We start from the raw sequence: 21469 nt of genomic DNA on the forward strand, positions 1-21469 counted from the left end.
CCTTACCCCCCACCAACAGCGCGTGGCAACCCATCCAACTCCTGACCACGCCCAATGTTGCTTTACTTCGGAGATCTCACGGGATCCGGTGTTTCAACACGGCTACGGCCGTTGGCTAAATTGTAAAAAAGTACATTATTTGGTCACCTATAAAAATATTGTGAACCTGTTGGTTAATGTCGTTAAACGTGTTTGTTTATTGGCCACAAAATTGCTACTTTTGAAATAGTTGAACTCCCACTCAGATACAAAGGAAAACCAAATAAATGTTGTAGGCCTACATTCTTTTTGAAATCTGATTTTGTGGAATGTCGATAATGCCACTTTTGCCCAGTTTTTTGTTGCCGAATTTTAGAAGCCATTAACTGAAGTTAGAAACAACATCTCTTATATTCTTGATTTTTCAGAGTATAATACAGCATTTTAAACTTGACTGGACAACATCTGCTCGGTGACTAAGTACTATTTGTTTTGCTTCACGTCGCACCGACACAGACAGGTTTTATGGCGAAGATGAGATGTGTCAGAGCTAGGATTAGAAAGGAAGTGACCTTCTCATTTTCTCAATACCGCCGTAAAAGACAAACAGAATGGAGATTATATATATTTAGATTCTGAGATCGTTAGTTTAATAATGTAACAAGAATAACTACAAAATTAACTAATAATGATAATAAAAGTACAAAACAAACCAAATACATAGGTATTCATAACCTATACAGAGAACAAACTTACGTGTGTCGCATCATAATAACACAGTTACGTAAATGTATTATTTAAAACAACTTAAGCACGTTATTATAACAAAGAAGATATATATAAAGATGCTTCAATGCACTGTTCTCATGAATTTATGTAAGAACAAATGCACTTAGGTGCGATGACATGTGTCTCGAAATAGAACTGTTGTTTGAGTGATGTTCCTGAATTTCTTGTACCGGATTGGTCACTCCAGTTATGAGCTAAATAGTATCCACAAATAAAGTTTACGCTTTGTATCGAATGAAGATGATCAGTTTGTTTGACTGAAAGCCTGTCCCTGTCATATAGAGACTTTAGAGGTCTGGTTCAAATTCTGCCGGTATGTATGTATGTAGCCTATGTATGTATGGTATGTATGAAGCATGAAGCCTATGTATGTAAAGTAAAGGGCAGGCATACGGTTTTCAAACTCAGCATATACAGAGTGTATCTAAAAGTGTGGTCTGAACTTCAGATATGGATTCCTCAAAAGAAGAAAAATAAGTTATCTCAACATGGGTTCTGCTGCTGCTTTTGGTTATTTCATTCTCCCTATTTGGGGAGCGGGCCAACAGTCCAACTAGGGACTCTTTGGCCACGAATTCGGTGGTTTTGTTTGAGTTTGCTTTAGTTTCTTATCTCTTGGTTTGCTATGGCATACGTGTTGTTGGTTTTGTTGGTGTCGATATAGATACTGGCGTGTGGATTGTCACAAGGCGTCACCCAGTGTGAGTCCCGCACCGCACCCACCCGGCTTATACCCTGCTATCCCCCGTTTATTGAATCTTTTTCCAATTTTTAAATATTTACACTTTATATTATTTTCATTTCTTCTTCTTTCAGAGTTTTTGCTCATCATTCTTTCTTGATGTTGTTATTAACATTTTTCAATACTGTGTTTTGTGTAATTGTTACATTTTGAAGGGGTGTAGTGTGTTGTATCGTGTGTAAAATGTATATTATAACCACATTCACTGTAATATTATTACTTCATTTTTTCAGATTTTGAGTTCTTTTGCTTGCGGTTTTGATAATTTACAAATATTAGTTTTATAATTTGTGTTCTTGTTACATTTCATATTCGTGTAGTGTGCCTTTGTATATGAAAGGGATATAATATAAGCATGTTTGTGTGTTTAAAATTATTGGTGTATTGGTACTTTAATTGATGGCGGTATTATCGCCTTAAAGTCAGTGTTGTGTGTTGTCAATGGTAAAATTATGTGTGGGGCCTTTGCCCTACTTTTGCGCTATCTGCAGTGGTTTATTGTAATTTTCTGATCATTGTTATTTTCGGGCAATGGCTGTTGTTGGGAATAGGTGAGTGGTAGCGGGTTCAACATGAGTTTGGTTGCCGCGTTATGTGTTACAAGTATGTTTGGAATCCCTGTGCTGGCGTTAATATAATCAATCCTACATCATTCACCCTAAACACGATATCTCACATTATAAAAAATGAAATGAAATGGCGTATGGCTTTTAGTGCCCGGGTGCCCAAGGACAAGTTCGGCTTGCCAGATGCAGGTCTTCTGATTGGATGCCCGTATGCGACCCGCGTGTCGTGATGAGGATGAAATGATGATGAAGACAACACGTACACCCAGCCCCAGTGTCAGCGGAATTAACCAATTATGGTTGAAATTCCCGACCCTGCCTGGAATCGAACCTGGGACCCCTGTGGCCAAAGGCAAGCACGCTAACTATTTAGCCATGGAGCCGGACTCACATTACAAAATACGTAACACACGTCTCGGATTTTTTTTCCAGCAAACAAAGGTTCTGGAGTACACACTGACCCTGCTTGCAATCCTTAATAACATTAAATATTAAGTTTAAAATATTATATTAATATTTTTCCATCTCTATACGACGAAATTATACCTAAAGTTTTGCCCAAGGTTTTCTTTACTTTCTATATTCTATAATTGCGTTAACTTAGATTCTTGTTAAATTGACATTACAATATCCCAAAGGGAGTGGGGCTGAAAGCGGTATTGAAATGGTTTGTTGCTGATATTTTGAAAACGGTCAGCTTTATTTAGAAATGTTTCAAATGAAAATTAATTTAAACTTACTTTAATACTAAATATTTTTGCTCACGATAGGTTTTCAAATGGTACAATCTCTGACTGACGTAACGGAGAATGACCTACGGAATATTCCTCTTTCGGTTTTGAGCGTGCGATCTTGGGATTCGTAGGCCTACAGTGTTCTGTAACACTAATCCTCAGAGAGAGCCCCTGGAACTATCAACAATACCATAACACTGGCTAACTATTGGTAAGTGACGTGTGTTCTGTACCATCTGTACCGAGCACAGACATATAGTAAATAGACTGGCAGCGCTCTATCTCGTAGCAGTGGTGCTAGTGAGGCCGGAAGCTTGCGGCCGCCGCCATCTTACGTCACTACAGTTCCACTGTAAACATGCATATTACCGTGTTACGTGCAGTTTTTTTCTATTTGTTTTACGTCGCACCGATACAGAGAGGTCTTATGTTGACGATGGGACAGGAACAAGCTAGGAGTGGGAAGGAAACGACCGTGGCCTTAATTAAAGTACAGTCCCAGCATTTGCCTTGTGTGAAAATGGGAAACCACGGAAAACCATCTTCAGGGCTGCCGACATTGGGGTTCGAACCCACTATCTCCTGAATACTGGATACTAGCCGCAGTTAAGCGACTACAGCTATCTAGCTCGTTACGAGCAGTTTTGGTTTATGTTCTTTTTATACACATTTCACATTATTTTTCGGCGAAATACTGTGTGGCAGAATGGTAAATACCTGTGTACTATCTGGGTGTAGATTTTACTATTCACGAACAAAGAGAAAGGAAAGAACAGGAGTTTCGATACACCGGTAAAAGGCTTACATGTGCTCATGTTCATTTGCTTTCCAGTTAGTAATGCAATTAGATTTACTATTAAAGATGTCTAATTATGTAGGAGACTGAGATCACTTCCTTCCGATGTATATCTGTTAGAGTTAGCCCCCTTGTGATGAAGTGTGGCATAGCATTAATAATAATAATAATAATAATAATAATAATAATAATAATAATAATAATAATAATAATAATACACGTCGGTATAGGTTTTCGTTTTGGTTATGTTAGTAACTGAATAATAGTGATCTCGGTATTCTCTATTCTTTATTGCATTTTTGGCTATTTTTAAGCAATTGTAAAGTAATATACAGTACCAGTGTTCCTTTTCTTTAACAATAAAACAAAATGACATAATAGGTCCAATTACTCAGTGTTATTATCATTATTTCGTTGTGCTTTTAATTATTGTAATTATCTCCTGTCCAATTTTCCCGTTTCGGCTGCTATTTTACATTAATGCATCGGGATAGTGCGGCGGCCGCATGCTTCCGGCTTTAGAATTCTGCTGCTCATTGCCAGTCTAAATCTATTTTTCTGTGGTACCGAGCGAGCTAAGCGTGCGGTTAGGGACTCGCAGCTGTGAGCTTGCATTCTGGAGATACAGGGTTCGAACCCCACCGTCGGGAGCCCTAAAGATGGTTTTACGTGGTTTCCCATTTTCACATCAAGCGAACGCTGGGGCTGTACCTTAATTTAGGCTACGGCCGCTTCCTTCTTCTATCGTATCACTTCCCTATCCGAACGTAACTATAAGACCTATCTGTGTCGGTGCGACGTAAAGCAACTTGTTAAGAAAAACGTATCTTTTGTTGCCCCTACGCCGACAAAGACCAGTACAGCCACAGGCATCTTCATAATCGACATGACCATGGTACAGCTGCTAGTATATTGTACAATACTCAGTAAGATATTACAACTTCTCTGCAAGTCCTGCTGTTCGGACTGAACTTTACCCTTTCACTTGGTACCCCGAGAGCTATTGAACAATCAGCCTAATTAATAAGTCGAGAGAACCAAGACAATAAGACCAGATGTAAATGAAATGGCGTATGGCTTTTAGTGCCGGGAGTGTTCGAGGACAAGTTTGGCTCGCCAGATGCAGGTCTTTTGATGTGACTCCCGTAGGTGACCTGCGTGTCGTGATGAGGATGAAATGATGATGAAGACAGCACATCCACCCAGCCCCCGTGCCAGCGAAATTAACCAATTATGGTTAAGATTCCCGACCCTGCCGGGAATCGAACCCGGGACCCCTGTGACCCATTTAGCCATGGAGCCGGACAGAACAGATGTCATGACACAGCAAAGCAGTTGCTCGTTTCTCACACTCTGAAGTTCAGGAAATTTCATTCGAGAAACGAAACCTGATATTCTACCATATTAAGCTTGTTTTAATGTACGTGCAACTATAATGATGATATTTATATAGCAATGCCAGTGTATCGTGCCTTCCTCTCCCGACTCACGATCCCTGCTGAGATGCTCAGTTAAATATCACTCCTGGAGCGCTCAATGTCGCCCGGCAAAATTAAATTAACTCAGCCTAGGCCGAGCAATACTGACTCTACTGCAGTTCCTTTGCTAAATTTAAATATTGAATCGGAATTGCTTTATCAGACATAGTTATTTTGTGTTAGTAATTTTTGTACAATGTCATTTAATATATTTGGCTTTTTTCAAGTCACAAAGAGGTCGAATTTTTGGACAAGTACTAGAAATTTGGCTCGAAAATGTGAGAATTTCATTCCGAATTGCTTGGCCACACCGTCAAAGCTTATTTATTTGTCAGACATGTTGTAATGTTTAGATATTGCATTGTTATGGTTAACAGACAATCAATATTGAAGATATGGTCAATCCGTAGTGTTTTGTGCTGAATATTATTATTATTTTGATGTTCTATAAGTTTCTAGAAGAGTTTCAACATGGTAATAAATTGTTTAAATTATACAGACAAGTTTTGCTACGTGTGTGGTGAACAAACTTTCAAGTACCCGAGACGAAATTTCATGTCACTTTAAAAGAAGAGTGTGATGAACTTTATTTTGGGTGCAAAGTTGGTGATTTTGATCAATAATGGGCCCCAGATATGTGCTGTGTATCATGTGTTAGGCTTTTCACTGGGTATATCAATTCAAGATTTCATTGAACATTTTTCAAATAAAAAAGCTAGAACTTATATCTTCCCATCAAAATTCACCACTTTACAGACTACGCAGTACAACAGTGCATCTCGGAAAAAATAATGCTCTGGATTTCGGTACCATCATGACAATATTTTTAAAATAATTCACGTCTAGCTTTAGAAGATAGCAGTTGTGATCAAACACTGTATGCTGAGTGTATTAAATCATATTATTATAACGAAGACTTGCAAGACCAAGCCCATAATAACAAAAGAGAAAAGATTAGATTAATCATACAGTGACCGAGCTCGATAGCTGCAGTCGCTTAAGTGCGGCCAGTATCCAGTATTCGGGAGATAGTAGGTTCGAACCCCACTGTCGGCAGCCCTGAAGATGGTTTTCCGTGATTTCCCATTTTCACACCAGGCAAATGCTGGGGCTGTACCTTAAGTAAGGCCACGGCCGCTTCCTTCCCACTCCTAGCCCTTCCCTGTCCCATCGTCGCCATAAGACCTATCTGTGTCGGTGCGACGTAAAGCAACTAACAAAAAAAAAAAAAAAAAAAAAATTCGATTAGTTCAGATTAGTTAGGTTAGGTAATATTAAGTAAAAATTATTTGCAAATTCACTTTGTAGCCTATCACAAAGAATGCCGCTCTAATTGGGATGAAAACCTTGTAGCAAGCAATAAATTTAATTAAATTAATTTAAATACCATAAATACCATTTGCAGTTCCTATGATTCGGAGGGAACCGAAGGATCATTCAACTAATTGATATTTATGTGTAGGTAACGTAAGAGGAATCACAAAAAATAAAAATATACAGTTAACTGTCCCAATTTGTCAACTGCAATGAAAGGTGTGTTACATACAGTAGTTGAGAATAAGTATCCTATGCCAAAGTATCGAGATTTCATAACCTTGAGTGATAACTCCCAATCAATCAATCAATCAATCAATCAATCAATCAATCAATCAATCAATCAATCAATCAATCAATCAATCAATCAATCAATCAATCAATCAATCAATCAATCAATCAATCAATCAATCAATCAATTAATTAATCAATCAATCAATCAGTCAACACGGATCTGTATTTAGGACAATCACTCAGGTGGCAGATACCCTGTCTTTTTTTTCCCTAGTGTTCTTAGATAATTTCAAAGAATTTGGAAATTTATCGAACTTCTCCAGTGGTAAATCATTTGAACTCCTAACTCCTTTTCCTATAAATAAATATTTGCCCCAATTTTCCCTCTAGGATTTCAACTTTGTCTTCATATTGTGATCTCTCCTACTGTTAGAAATTTCACTCGAACTTATTCGTCTGCTAATGACATTCCACATCATTTCTCCGCTGACAGCTCGGAACATACCGCTTAGTCAACCATCTCGTCTCTTTTCTCCCAAGTTTACCCAGCCCAAACTTAGCAACATTTTTGTACCGGTACTCTTTTGTCGGAAATCAGCCAGAATAAATCCAGCGATTTTTCTTAGGACTTCTCATACACTGCAACCAAACTCTAATTGGGGTCTTACCAGTGACTTATACCAAAGAGACGAGGGAATTGGTACTACATTTCAAACAAGTTTTCATCAAAACCACACTTTTTAGCCCAAGAAGATTTTAATCATCTTTTTTTTCTTTTTTGCTAGTTGTTTTACGTCGCACCGACACAGATAGGTCTTACGGCGACGATGTAGAGGAAAGGGCTAAGAGTGAGAAGGAAGCGGCCGTGGCCTTGATTAAGGTACAGCCCCAGCATTTGCCTGGTGTGAAAATGGGAAACCACGGAAAACCATTTTCAGGGCTGCCGACAGTGGGGTTCGAACCTACTATCTCCCGAATACTGGATACTGGCCGCACTTAAGTGACTGCAGCTATCGAGCTCGGTTTTAATCATCTTAATCGGAATTTAAAATTGTCTAAAGAGTTGTCTAAAGTTTTAAGTTTTGTAATCAAAAGTTAGAATCTACTCAACAAAGACACAAGGATAAGCATTTATTGTAGTCGCCATAGTGATTTCGAAGATTACTTCTTTAAAGTGAAAGGTGAAGCTTACTGTAATAATGTTTGTTCAAGTTTTGGACATCAACACCACCAAATGATAGGCGATTTTTCTTAGACTCATCAAAAGTGAGTTTGAAGACTGTACTTGCATAATAGCAATGGATTTCCATGAATACCTCTGGCGCATGCCACTGATATGAGTGGTTTAATCCATGTTAAATGCCGACTCAACATAACTGTCAAACAGGCCAGGAAATAATAATAATAATAATAATAATAATAATAATAATAATAATAATAATAATAATAATAATAATAATAATAATAATAATAATAATAAACGGCTGAGTAACATGTTTGCCGCCCGTTAACCAGAATTTCTGGTTCTAATACTGGCCTACCCTAGGATTTTAATCGTAGTGGTGGTGGACTTAGTCAACAATTCCAAGGACTACGGCTTAAGAATTCCGCACTCTGGTCACGTTACAACGAAATATCTGGTCAACAGCGTACTGGCAGACTCTCAATAGGCTGGGCTATAGGTGGAACAGGTTTGTTGGTCCACAGGTATGTTCGCTTTGTTAATTCGTTTTGATAAGTGCCGTCGTAAAATACAGGTAGAAAGAGTGTGAACAGGGTGAGAATATATGTATAATATACTACTAAAAATACAGTTGTTGATCAATGTATATATAAAAAGTAAAGAGTTTTGTCAGCACTTTGATCAGAACTTAAAAGGAAAGGTATTTCTGTATTGGTCGTGTCTACGGTAACAAGGAAATACACTTTTTAATTTTCCGTCATGTCTGTCTGTATGTATGTATGTAGTATGTATGTACGTACATACATACTACTACATACTAAAGGCACTACAATCCAGGATATAAATGATTTTATTCGCACTGAGCGAAATGATAATTTAGGGAAAGGCGTAAAATGTAATTCTCAAATGTCTATGTTGTTAATGGGACTAAGATGACCAGGCTACTGGCAGAGCTAACTCTGGAACATGCAACATAGACATGTACATGTGAAAAACAGTCCTCTCTCCAGTTGAAAAAAAAAAAACGTGTTTCTTTATTTTTAAAGAAGATTCCAAATGGCTTCATAGAGTAGTAAAATTAGCGTGGAGTGTTGGTAAGGTACCTTCAGATTGGACAAAAGCAGTAATTGCACCTATCTATAAGCAAGGGAACAGGAAGGATTGCAACAACTATCGAGGTATCTCATTGATTAGTATACCAGGCAAAGTATTCACTGGCATCCTGGAAGGGAGGGTGCGATCAGTCGTTGAGAGGAAGTTGGATGAAAACCAGTGTGGTTTCAGACCACAGAGAGGCTGTCAGGATCAGATTTTCAGTATGCGCCAGGTAATTGAAAAATGCTACGAGAGGAATAGGCAGTTGTGTTTATGTTTCGTAGATCTAGAGAAAGCATATGACAGGGTACCGAGGGAAAAGATGTTCGCCATACTGGGGAACTATGGAATTAAAGGTAGATTATTAAAATCAATCAAAGGCATTTATGTTGACAATTGGGCTTCAGTGAGAATTGATGGTAGAATGAGTTCCTGGTTCAGGGTACTTACAGGAGTTAGACAAGGCTGTAATCTTTCACCTTTGCTGTTTGTAGTTTACATGGATCATCTGCTGAAAGGTATAAAATGGCAGGGAGGGATTCAGTTAGGTAGAAATGTAGTAAGCAGTTTGGCCTATGCTGACAACTTGGTCTTAATGGCAGACTGTGCCGAAAGCCTGCAGTCTAATATCTTGGAACTTGAAAATAGGTGCAATGAGTATGGTATGAAAATTAGCCTCTCGAAGACTAAATTGATGCCAGTAGGTAAGAAATTCAACAGAATCGAATGTCAGATTGGTGATACAAAGCTAGAACAGGTCGATAATTTCAGGTATTTAGGTTGTGTGTTCTCCCAGGATGGTAATATAGTAAGAGAGATTGAATCAAGGTGTAGTAAAGCAAATGCAGTGAGCTCGCAGTTGCGATCAGCAGTATTCTGTAAGAAGGAAGTCAGCTCCCAGACGAAACTATCTTTACATCGGTCTGTTTTCAGACCAACTTTGCTTTACGGGAGCGAAAGCTGGGTGGACTCAGGATATCTTATTCATAAGTTAGAAGTAACAGACATGAAAGTAGCGAGAATGATTGCTGGTACAAACAGGTGGGAACAATGGCAGGAGGGTACTCGGAATGAGGAGATAAAGGCTAATTTAGGAATGAACTCGATGAATGAAGCTGTACGCATAAACCGGCTTCGGTGGTGGGGTCATGTGAGGCGAATGGAGGAGGATAGGTTACCTAGGAGAATAATGGACTCTGTTATGGAGGGTAAGAGAAGTAGAGGGAGGCCAAGACGACGATGGTTAGACTCGGCTTCTAACGATTTAAAGATAAGAGGTATAGAACTAAATGAGGCCACAACACTAGTTGCAAATCGAGGATTGTGGCGACGTTTAGTAAATTCTCAGAGGCTTGCAGACTGAACGCTGAAAGGCATAACAGTCTATAATGATAATGTATGTATGTTCCAAATACCAATTTCCATGTCTGTAACATATTTCGTTTCTGAGATAAAAGTGAAAATGAAAACCTACAACCTGTTTTCCAGTCATTGACCGGGTCAGGGATGTAATGAATGAAGCATATAACTTATAGGCTCTTAGTACGATGGGGTCGCCACTCCCAAAGTGATATATTAATGACTGATAGATGCTATGAAATGAGAATGGAGAGTGTTGCCGGAATGAAAGATGACAGGGAAAACCAGAGTACCCGGAGAAAAACCTGTCCCGCCTCCGCTTTGTCCAGCACAAATCTCACATGGAGTGACCGGAATTTGAACCACGGTATCCAGCGGTGAGAGGCCGACTCGCTGCCGTCTGAGCCACGGAGGATCTGAGATAGAAGTATACGCAAAAATTAATTCAAACCGTCTATCAGTCTCTCATCCCCCCCCCCACCACCACCACCCCCAACCTAAGTGGATTTTCCGGAAAAAACGTGCTTCTTTATTTTCAAAGAAGATTCCAAATACAAATACAAATTTTCATGTCGAACTTGAAAAAAAGTAATCGTTCCTCGGTACTGTTCTAATACATTATCTCAATATCGCAAAATTATAACAACTCACCGAAAAAAAGCATCTTTAGTTTTTGAGATATAAGTATCATAAACAGAATTAAATTCCTTATTCACTTATTTTCCAAAAGAACAAAAAATACACGTTCCTTTATTTTTAAACGTATGTAACACGTTAAGTTTGAGATATACTGTAGATATAATCATTTTAAAAATTCAACCACTTTTTCAATTCTTTTCGCCCCTTAATAGGATTTTCTGAAGACAAAATTATGATGTTTCTTTATTTTCAAAGGAAATTCCTAGTACCATTTTCACATTTGTAACATCTTCAGTTTCTATGATATACGGATCCTCATAAAAGGAATTTGACTCCTTCATGTCTTTTCGCCCCCTCCCCCATTAAGTGGACTTCCCGAAAAGAAAAATACGTCTTTCTTTATTTTTAAAAGAGATTCCAGTTACCAGTTTTCACGTCTGTAACATTTTTAGTTCCTGAGATATAAGTATTCTCATAAGAAAGTACAACTCACTTTTCACTTCTTTTCAACCCCCCTCAAGTGGATTTTCTGAAAACAAAAACCTACATGTTTCTTTATTTTTAAAGGAGGTTCCAAATACCAATTTTTTACATCTATAACATGTTAAAGTTTTGAGATATACTAATTTTAGAAATTCACCACATTTTCACTTTTTAAACCTTTTAAGTGGACTTTCCGAAAAAATGCATGTTTCTTTAGTTTTAAGGTAGATTCTAAATGCTAATATCTAAGTTTGTAACACGTTAAATTTTTGAGATATTCTAATTTTTAAAAATCGCCCCTTTTTCACTTTTCAGCCCCCTAAGTAGGTTTTCCAAAAGCAAAAAGATACGTGCTTCTTTATTTTTAAAGGAGATCCCAAATACCAATTTTTACCCATGTTAAGTTTTTGAGATGTACTAATTTTAGAAATTCACCACATTTCACACTTTTAACCACCTTAAGTGGATTTTTCGATAGCAAAAAATGCATGTTTCTTTATATTTAATGTAGATCCCAAGTACTATTTTTTTTCGTCTCTAACACGTTAAGTTATTGAGATATTCTCATTTTCAAAATTCAACCCTTCTTCACTTTTTCACCCCCTAAGTGGGTTTTCCAAAAGCAAACAATACGTGTTTCTTTATTTTTAAAGGAGATTCCATGTGCCAATTTTTACTTCTGTAACTTCTTCAGTTTTTGAGATATATGAATCCACATAAAAAGGATTCAACATTCTTTCACTTCTTTCCCCCCTCCCCCCCTCAGGTAGACTTTCCGAAAACAGAGAAATACGTGTTTCTTTATTTTTAAAGGAGATTCCAAATACCATTGTTCACGCTTTTAAATCGGTAAGTTTTTGAAATATAGATATACTCATTTAAATATTCATCCCCTTTTTCACCCCCTTAGCAGTGGAATATCCAAAAATCCTTCCTTAGTGAGCTTCTACACTTTAATATAAATGTATCCGCAAAATTTCATTTCTTTATCTCCATTAGTTTTGGCTCGGCAATGATAAATCAGTCAGTCAGTCAGTCGGTCAGGACATGTTACTTTACAGTATATATATATTTTCAACTGCTGTTCGTTCAGACCAAACGATCTGTGCGACGCCTGGTGTTCAAATATGGAACTATTCTATGGACTACAGAGCCTTAATAACAACTATTATGATTATTATTTATTTATTTATTTATTTATTTATTTATTTATTTATTTATTTATTTATTTATTTATTTATTTATTTATTTATTTATTTATTTATTTATTTATTTATTTATTTACCACAAATCATACAGATTATGGATGGTCTAGCGAAACAGGGCAAGCCCCATGTACTTAAGTTGCTTCACAGACTTACTAAGCTAATATATACAAAAACTAGCTGATGTACCCGTGCTTCGCTACGGGATTCTCAGAAAGACTGACTTTGTGGTTTTCCTAACTGAAATCAACATAGGTCATTACAAAAACGTGAGTATGAATGTAGCGATTAAAAGCAATGCTATCATATAAAATACTCGATCAAATGGAAAGCCGCATGTTTTATCACTTTTAACTAACAGTGCTACGGTTAGATTGCGGTGCCAATCTAATAGTCCAAAGTTCCAGAGCTAGGATGACCAGGCCGCAGATTGCCATGAACACTCATCTGCCATTATTCTGCTAAATATGCACACTGTTCATTCCAATCAGTGCCTCAGAGTAGGGGTTGAATAGCCCGAATGCTATGATGATCCAGTGTGTTACGTACCAATAGTATCAGAAAATTTATAAACCAGGGGAATGGCATGCTAAAGAAGAAAGTTATATAACTCACCAGCTACTTCCCGCCAATATACAGGCAGGCTGTTACACTCTGTACGACTGGGCGAGTTGACCGTGTGGTTAGCGGTGCGCAGCTGTGAGCTTGCATCCGAGAGATAGTGGATTCGAACCCCATTGTTGGCAGCGCTGAAGATGGTATTCCGTTGTTTCCCACTTTCACACCAGTCAAATGCTGGGCCTGTACCTTAATTAAGGCCTAAGGCACTCCTAGCCCTTTCCTATCCCATCGTCGCCATAAAACCTATCTATGTCGGTGCGACGTAAATCAAATAAAAATACTCTGTACGCAGCAGTAATCCTATCTACCGGAGATGAGGGGCAACAGAAGCCACAAAGCACATCACGACAAACAATGGTCAATGTAATGTTATTGTTGATCAATGTTATGAGATTTCTATATTGTAGGCCTTCACATTTAGTTTTCTTTCGACTCTGTGATTTGTAAAATATTTTATACCGTAAACTGTAGTTTCTTATTCTCCGACTTTACATACCGATTTTCACTAAATACTGTTTACCCATTTTCTCGTTACTCGGCGCTGATAGGGACTTAGTAACAAAAATCCAAATTCATGAATATCTTTGTGATCATAGCCAGTACGGCAACAATGTATAAGACATGAATAATAGGAAATTTAATACTATATAACCTTAGTTATGTAGCATTCATCAATTACACCTCTAATAAGAAATATTTGAGAATTAAATTTTAGGCCTTTCCCTAAACTACCATTTCACTCAGCGTGAGTAAAATGATTTATAGCCTAAATTAGAGAGGCTCATCCCCCAACTTCACATACCGATTTTCATTAGACCACTAATAACATAAATAGTTGAGAATTCAATTTTAGGCCTTCCCCTAAACTACCATTTCACTCAGCGTGAGTAAAATTATTTATAGCCTAGATTGTAGAGGCTCATACCCTGACTTCACATACCGATTTTCATTAAATTCTCTTCAACCGTTTTCTCGTGATGCGTGTACATACATACAGACAGACAGACAGAAATTGCGGAAATGTAAAAAGTGCATTTTCTTGTTACTATGGACATGACCGATACAGAAATACCATTATTTTCAAATTCTGAGCAATGTACAGACAAAACTCTTATTTTATATATATAGATTGTATTATTGCCTCTTTCTGTGATGGTTGGTAGTGTGGTGTGTTGTCTGAATATGGAAAACAAAGTGTTGGAACAAACTCGAACAACCAGTCCCCGAGCCAGAAGAATTAACCCCACGGGATTAAAATCCCCGACCTGGCCGGGAATCGAACCCGGAACCTTCCGAACCTAAGGCCTCGGCGCTGATCATTCCGCCAAGGAGTCTGACAGTAATAATAATGATGTTGATGATATTGATTTTCACGCTAATCACTTTTTTTGCTATTGGTTTTACGTCGCACCGACACAGATAGGTCTTATGTCGACGATGGGATAGGAAAGGGCTAAGAGTGGGAAGGAAGCAGCCGTGGCCTTAATTAAGGCACATCCTCAGCATTTGCCTGGTGTGAAGATGGGAAACCACGGAAAACCATTTTAGGGTTACCGACAGTGGGGCTCGAACCCACTATCTATCGGATGCAAACTAATTACTTCATTGCCTTCTCGAGACACCTAGGTACCGAAATTTTGTCCCACAGGAGTTCTTTCACTCTCCAGTAAGTCTCCCGACTAGAATCTGTCATACATGAGCACCTTCAAATACCATGATACTGAGCCATAACCCAATCAAACAATGTCGTCTCTGAAGGTTAAGCACTCGACCGTTTGAGCCATTCAGCCTTGCCACCACCCTCCAAAAAATTCGACTTCCGTGCTGGGCGTGTCCTGGAATCTTGGAATCCGGAAGCTGATATTACATGATTTATCCATAGAGTGAGTTGAGAGGTAAATTGAAACTTAAAGTACACAATACTTACGTAATTGTGAAGCGCTGGCAACTGACCACAGCACCACTGAAGCTGCGAGTGTGTGTAGGAACCCTTCCATTCTGACAATGACTATGGTACTGAGTGGGAAGAACCGTTCAACTCCATTATATAACGAGACGCAGATTAAACAAAGGAGGCACAAAAAAGGACGCACAAAAAGTAACTCTTAAGGTAGCAATGTCTACATTATTTGTTGGCATGGATCCAAGAACACCTTGGTGCTCGTAACGAATAGAAAAGGAGATACATAACTGTGATTATCAATTAAAGCTTGAAGATCTCAGGCCTTCAACACCTGTTTAATTCTAAGGTCGCGCAGATGTAATACGAGATACGTCATGAACTTTATTGATAAAGAAGGGACCGGACTGAGTGGCTCAGACGGTTGAGGCGCTGGCCTTCTGACCCAACTTGGTAGGTTCGATCCTGGCTCAGTCCGGTGGTATTTGAAGGTGCTCAAATACGTCAGCCTCGTGTCGGTAGATTTACTGGCACGTAAAAGATCTCCTGCGGGACTAAATTCCGGCACCTCGGCGTCTCCGAAAACCGTAAAAGTAGTTAGTGGGACGTAAAGCAAATAACATTATTATTATTGATACAGAAGGGGAGGGGAACAATGCCACAGAGACATTGAAATACTAACATTGGTGCGGGAGGAAATTAAAAGATGGGGGCGTAATACTGCAGATGACAAGTATCCCCACTGGTTCGTGACCGAGACAGCCTTGGTTCGAATTCCGGTCAATGGAAGTGGGACTTTTGAAAGGAATAGCCACATCTTTATGGTTCCAATTCGACGTGAAACTGGGGATCCCGTGGCTATGATCACGGTATCAACAGTCTTACATAATTATCTTTGCTTTAAAGGTAAACGACTCGAACATAGTAATACCGTATTGGTATGTTGGTAAGAATGTGCGAAGTTTTGTCTGCCTGTCTGTCTGTCTGTCTGTCTGTCTGTCTGTCTGTCTGTCTGTCTGTCTGTCTGTCTGTCTGTCGAGACCTCAACCCATAGGCTGTTCGGATTTCCAACATATCCACCATCAGCTTCCTTGGATAGCCGAAGCGTAACTGAAATAAGGAATGACGTGGTTTCCCGTTGTTTTCCTCACTGATCCACAAGATATTGGCAAACTAAAATAAGATAATACCCATCTCCCATAATCTCGGAAACCTCAGATCTGGGAGAGAGATTTGTTTATTTGTAATCGTTTCTTCGTTTTGGTACATGAAGTATACAAAAGTTGATATCCTATAGCATAATTATAGAACACAAAGAAAGCACAGATATAGAAGTGCCCGGTAATCATCATAAAACAATTTTAACACTTAAATGATTTAGGAATTGTACAGAGAAAGAATGGTCTGAAATGTATTTTAGAAACATTATGATAATAAATGAAACTTAAAAAATAAAAAAACAAAAAATAAAGAAAAATACGAGATTTTTCTGACATGCTGTAGAGATTCACTGGATACCCCGGAATCGTGACCCCCAAAGTGAGGGTCACCACAGTATTCACCCTCAGTCCCTGCATACCACGTCCGACATCTCAAATGAATATTCATATTACGTTATCGCAACATGCAATTTAAATAGAATACGATGGTTCATTATTTATATGCTATTTACTATAATGTACGTACCTAATAGCTCAAGACTTCTACAAAGTTATACTGTCCTATTTACCTTCATAATTCCATCACCAATTAGCCTGTATCAATTATTACCTCTATTTATTTATTTATTTATTTATTTATTTATTTATTTATTATGGCTTCTTTCATTTGGCGAAGTTAGGGCACACGGCCCTCTCTTACACTTAACCACAATACAACAAATAATATTAAGGTAGCCTATTACTAATTATACTAATTACACTACTTATACTATTTCCTAAATAATTTAGTTACACACCCACCCAATATGCAGTTTATTAGCTTATTAGCTCGTTACTTCAGTCCTCTTTTCTATCTCCCACAGCCACTTGCGCACACACACTTACAATGTACACGCTTATCAACTACCCTTACGTTTACATTATATAAAACTAACAGAAACAATTTTTAATTTTACAATTACCAATCACACGCACACAATACACACCAATACACACTTCAATCGGTAACTCTCAACAGGAAGTCTCGGCAAGATATTTTAAATTTGAGAAAGGAGTCAATGCCCCTGACACTTACTGGCAGGGAATTCCAAAGCCTGGATCCGGTTACAATGAAAGATTTATTATACACAGAAGAGTGGTGAAGAGGAATAGCTAAAGTGGAGCCCGAGCGAGTGTTACGATTATGGAAGGAAGAGAAGTTTAGATGAAATATACCGGGGGGAGTTACTATGCAGGAGTTTGTGTATTAAGACAAGTATATGATATTCACGTCTCTTATGAGGTTTTAACCAGAACAGTGCTTGATAATAAGGAGTAATATGCACATCATACCTTAGGTTAAAAATGAATCTAAGGCAACAATTCATAATACGCTGCAGTTTCCTAGTTTATTCTTTAGTAGCGTCTACCAAGATAACATCACAGTAGTCAAGGATAGGAAGAATTAGGGTCTGTGTTAATCTTTGCCGCATGTTTAGTGGTATAATATCTTTATTTAATTTCAGTGGGTGTAGAGTAGCAAACACCTTCTGACCTACGTTTTTGATATGTTCTGTCCAATTTAGAGTTTCAGTCATAGTCACCCCAAGATTTCTCACTGTTTTACTGTACGGAATTGTGCTATTATTTATTTGTAAAGGAGGAATGATCAAATCGTTGATCTTGTGTAGGAGCTTCTGGGAACCGACAATCATAGCTTGCGATTTTGATGAATTTATGAGAAGTCTATTTGCGAGAGCATATTCACTGAGTTTTTTCATGTCATCATTTATGCATTTTACTGCGTTTAGTAATTCGCTTAAGCTGCAATGGTAATAAATTTGGAGATCATCAGCATATAGGTGATAATTACACGTTTTTAGAGAAGATGAAATGTCATTGATATACAATTTATTTCTCTACATTCCCGTAATATGTTGAATAATTTAGCAATTCTTCCGGGGTGCATCGACTCTCTGTTCAATAACTTTTTAACGGTATAAAGCTGAGCTTCATTATCAATGTTTATATTATCCTCCTCATCCATTCCTTCTCATTTCCTTTGTCTCTAAACTTTCGTAAGATGTGCCCATTCCCTTTCTTTAGAACATAATAAACATGTGTTTTCATCCCTGTTCTGTTTGCATGCTTTATTTCTGTGTACAGCCATTAACCACCATGTTATTCCCCTCATTTCCTTTTTTGTTACATTACCTACATTTGTTCTCATTTCCCAATTACATTACAAAATTCTGCTGGTGACCTCTAATTTTTACACTGTGAAACATTTTGTTGCTTTCCAATATCTTTAAGTCTTAGGACTATTTATTTTACTTATTCTTTACTGCTCTAAGACATTCCTTTCTCAGGAGTATCCCATTCTTACAGCATTTAAAAATGAAATGGCGTATGGCTTTTAGTGCCGGGAGTGTCCGAGGACGTGTTCGGCTCGCCAGGTGCAGGTCTTTTTGATGTGACCCCCTTGGGCGACCTGCGCGTCATGATGAGGATGAAATGATGATGAAGACGACACATACACCCAGCCCCCGTGCCAGAAGCCCCAGGGGCTCTGAACTTTGGAGCGTGGGTTGGCGATCACGGGGCCCTCAGCTGAGTCCTGGCATTGCTTCCACTTACTTGTGCCAGGCTCCTCACTTGCATCTATCCTATCCGACCTCTCTTGGTCAACTCTTGTTCTTTTCCGACCTCGGCGCTATTAGGTTTGCGAGGGCTAGGGAGTCTTCCATTTTCACGCCCTTCGTAGCCCTTGTCTTCATTTGACCGATATCTTCATTTTTCGAAGTGTCGGATCCCTTCGATTTTTTCCCTCTGATTAGTGTTAATAGAGGATGGTTGCCTAGTTGTACTTCCTCTTAAAACAATAATCACCACCACCACCCCCTGCCAGAGAAATTCACTGATGATGGTTAAATTTCCCGACCCTGCCGGGAATCGAACCCGGGGCCCCTGTGACCTAAGGCCAGCACGCTAACCATTTAGCCATGGAGCTGGACCTTACCGCAATGGCAACTAAAGAATGCGTAAATTATCAGTTTATCAGAAGAACTGAAACAAGTTGTGATTTCTCGTGCAAAAACAATTTTGTAGTTTTATGGTTGATCTCATATATTATGTTAGTCATAGAGAACAAACTGTTGATGCAAGACTTTGTCGGAGGACAAATCTTATATAAACAGTAAAATCTAGACGTTAACTGCAGATACACTAGTTTCCCCACTTTCGCTAGTTCCTGTCCCGACCAAGACGAAATGTGATCGCCCAGATTTGTCCTTTATAGCATGCGGAGTCTGTAAGCGAGCGTGATTTTTCCGTCCACGAAAATAAAGACAATGTTCTGATCCTTGCGCCGTCATTATTAAATCAATACAGCAAGAGTGCTCCGTTTCTTGAAATAATATACAACGTCAACCCCTCCCCCCTCAAACCCCATGGCCCTACAGCCCTTGAAGGGCCTTGGCCTACTAAGCGACCGCTGCTCAGCCCGAAGGCCTGCAGATTACGAGGTGTCGTGTGGTCAGCACGACGAATCCTCTCGGCCGTTATTCTTGGCTTTCTAGACCGGAGCCGCTATCTCCCCGTCAGATAGCTCCTCAATTCTAATCACGTAGGCTGAGTGGATCTCGAACCAGCCCTCAGGTCCAGGTAAAAATCCCTGATCTGGCCGGGAATCGAACCCGAGGCATCCGGATAAGAGGGAGGCACGCTACCTCTACACCACGGGGCCGGCATAAAACGTCATATTCATTGAAATAACAATTGAAAACCCCACAACCCCATGTGCAGGAGCCCCGAAGGGCCTTGGCCTACCAAGCGACCGCTGCTCATCCCGAAGGCCTGCATATTACGAGGTGTGGTGTGGTCGGCATAACGAATTCTCTCGGCCAATATTCTTAGCCTTCTGGACCGAGGCCGCTATCTCATCGACAAATAGCTCCTCAATTGTGTTCACGAAGGCTGAGTGGGCCTCGAACTAGTCCTGGGAACCAGATAAAAATCCTCGAACTCGAGGTCTCTAGATAAGAAGCAGATACATTACCACTACACAACAATTATTATTTTCAAATACATTGCGATGTAGTGATGGTGACGCACAAGTATTCTAAAAAGTAACTAAAAAGATCTCACAACTTTATACTTAAAAACGACAGTGTTTAAAGGAGCGTAATGAATTTCCTACCGTTGTTCCATTTCTCCTTGGGATCGGGTATGAAGTGATTCTTCGTAGCGAGCTTTTACGACCGGATGCCCGTCGTGACGTCAACATCACCAGAGGAGTTAATGAGATGAAATGAATTACGTGAAATGGACGAATCACCATCAACAGCATCATCCACATGAACCCTATGGAAACATTTGAAATTGTATCCAAGCTTTCTTTTTCATTTTTTATTTTTACAAGTGGGCTTACTTCGCACAGACACAGATAGATCTTGTGGCGACGATGGGCAGGGAAGGACTAGGAGTGGGAAGAAATCAGCCGTGGCCTTAATTAAGATACATCCCTAGCATCTGCCTGGTGTGAAAATGGGAAACTACGGAAAACCAGGGCTGCTGACAGTGGGGTTCGAACCCACTATCTCCCGGATGCAAGCTCATAGCTGCGCGCTCCTAAACACACGGCCAACTCGCCCAGTTGGTTTATTATTAATGAAGAAGTTACTGACAGCGTAGTGACCACTAGGGTACGCGTTGGTCTTGGTGATAGTCGGGTCATAGCCATAGTTATTGTCTTTAGGAGTAATAATAATAATCTGATAACTCAACAAAAGAATTTTGTGATACGATGATTTAGAAATTATTCCACGAGTTCGAATATGTGTATTCTCCGAAGTATTCGTGATGGTATGTAATTGTGATGGTTTAGGTTCATCTGATCGTGGTAATTTGTCTCGCATTATACTGCTATTCATTGCTATGAGTCGTGTATGTCACTACTGGAGGGTCTTCTACAGAATCCGGGGTTCGAGATAATAATAATAATAATAATAATAATAATAATAATAATAATAATAATAATAATAATAATAATCCACACGGTGATAAATCTTTTTCCATAAACTCGAGGGGGTTGTATGGTCGCGTGATATTTTTGCACCTGTGCACTTTATGTTTTAGGATTTCTTTTTGGGGAATTCTATGTATACGCTCATTGTGATTATTCTGGTATGGCTGAATTTAGAATGTTTTTGTTT

The 21469-nt window shown here is 38.9% G+C and overlaps 1 protein-coding gene across 1 annotated transcript in view; it reads right to left on the reverse strand.

Moving 5' to 3' along the window:
• LOC136875606 (protein takeout) overlaps window positions 1-15272 on the reverse strand; it is a 49672-nt gene extending 34400 nt beyond the window's left edge. The window contains exon 1 of the mRNA XM_067149145.2: window positions 15145-15272. Coding sequence (XP_067005246.2) covers window positions 15145-15214 — 70 coding nt within the window. The 5' untranslated portion in view covers window positions 15215-15272. The remainder of the gene's footprint in view (window positions 1-15144) is intronic.
• Window positions 15273-21469: the final 6197 nt, after the last annotated feature.

Source organism: Anabrus simplex, chromosome 6 (genome assembly GCF_040414725.1).
Source record: "Anabrus simplex isolate iqAnaSimp1 chromosome 6, ASM4041472v1, whole genome shotgun sequence".
NCBI classification, from domain to species: domain Eukaryota; kingdom Metazoa; phylum Arthropoda; class Insecta; order Orthoptera; family Tettigoniidae; genus Anabrus; species Anabrus simplex.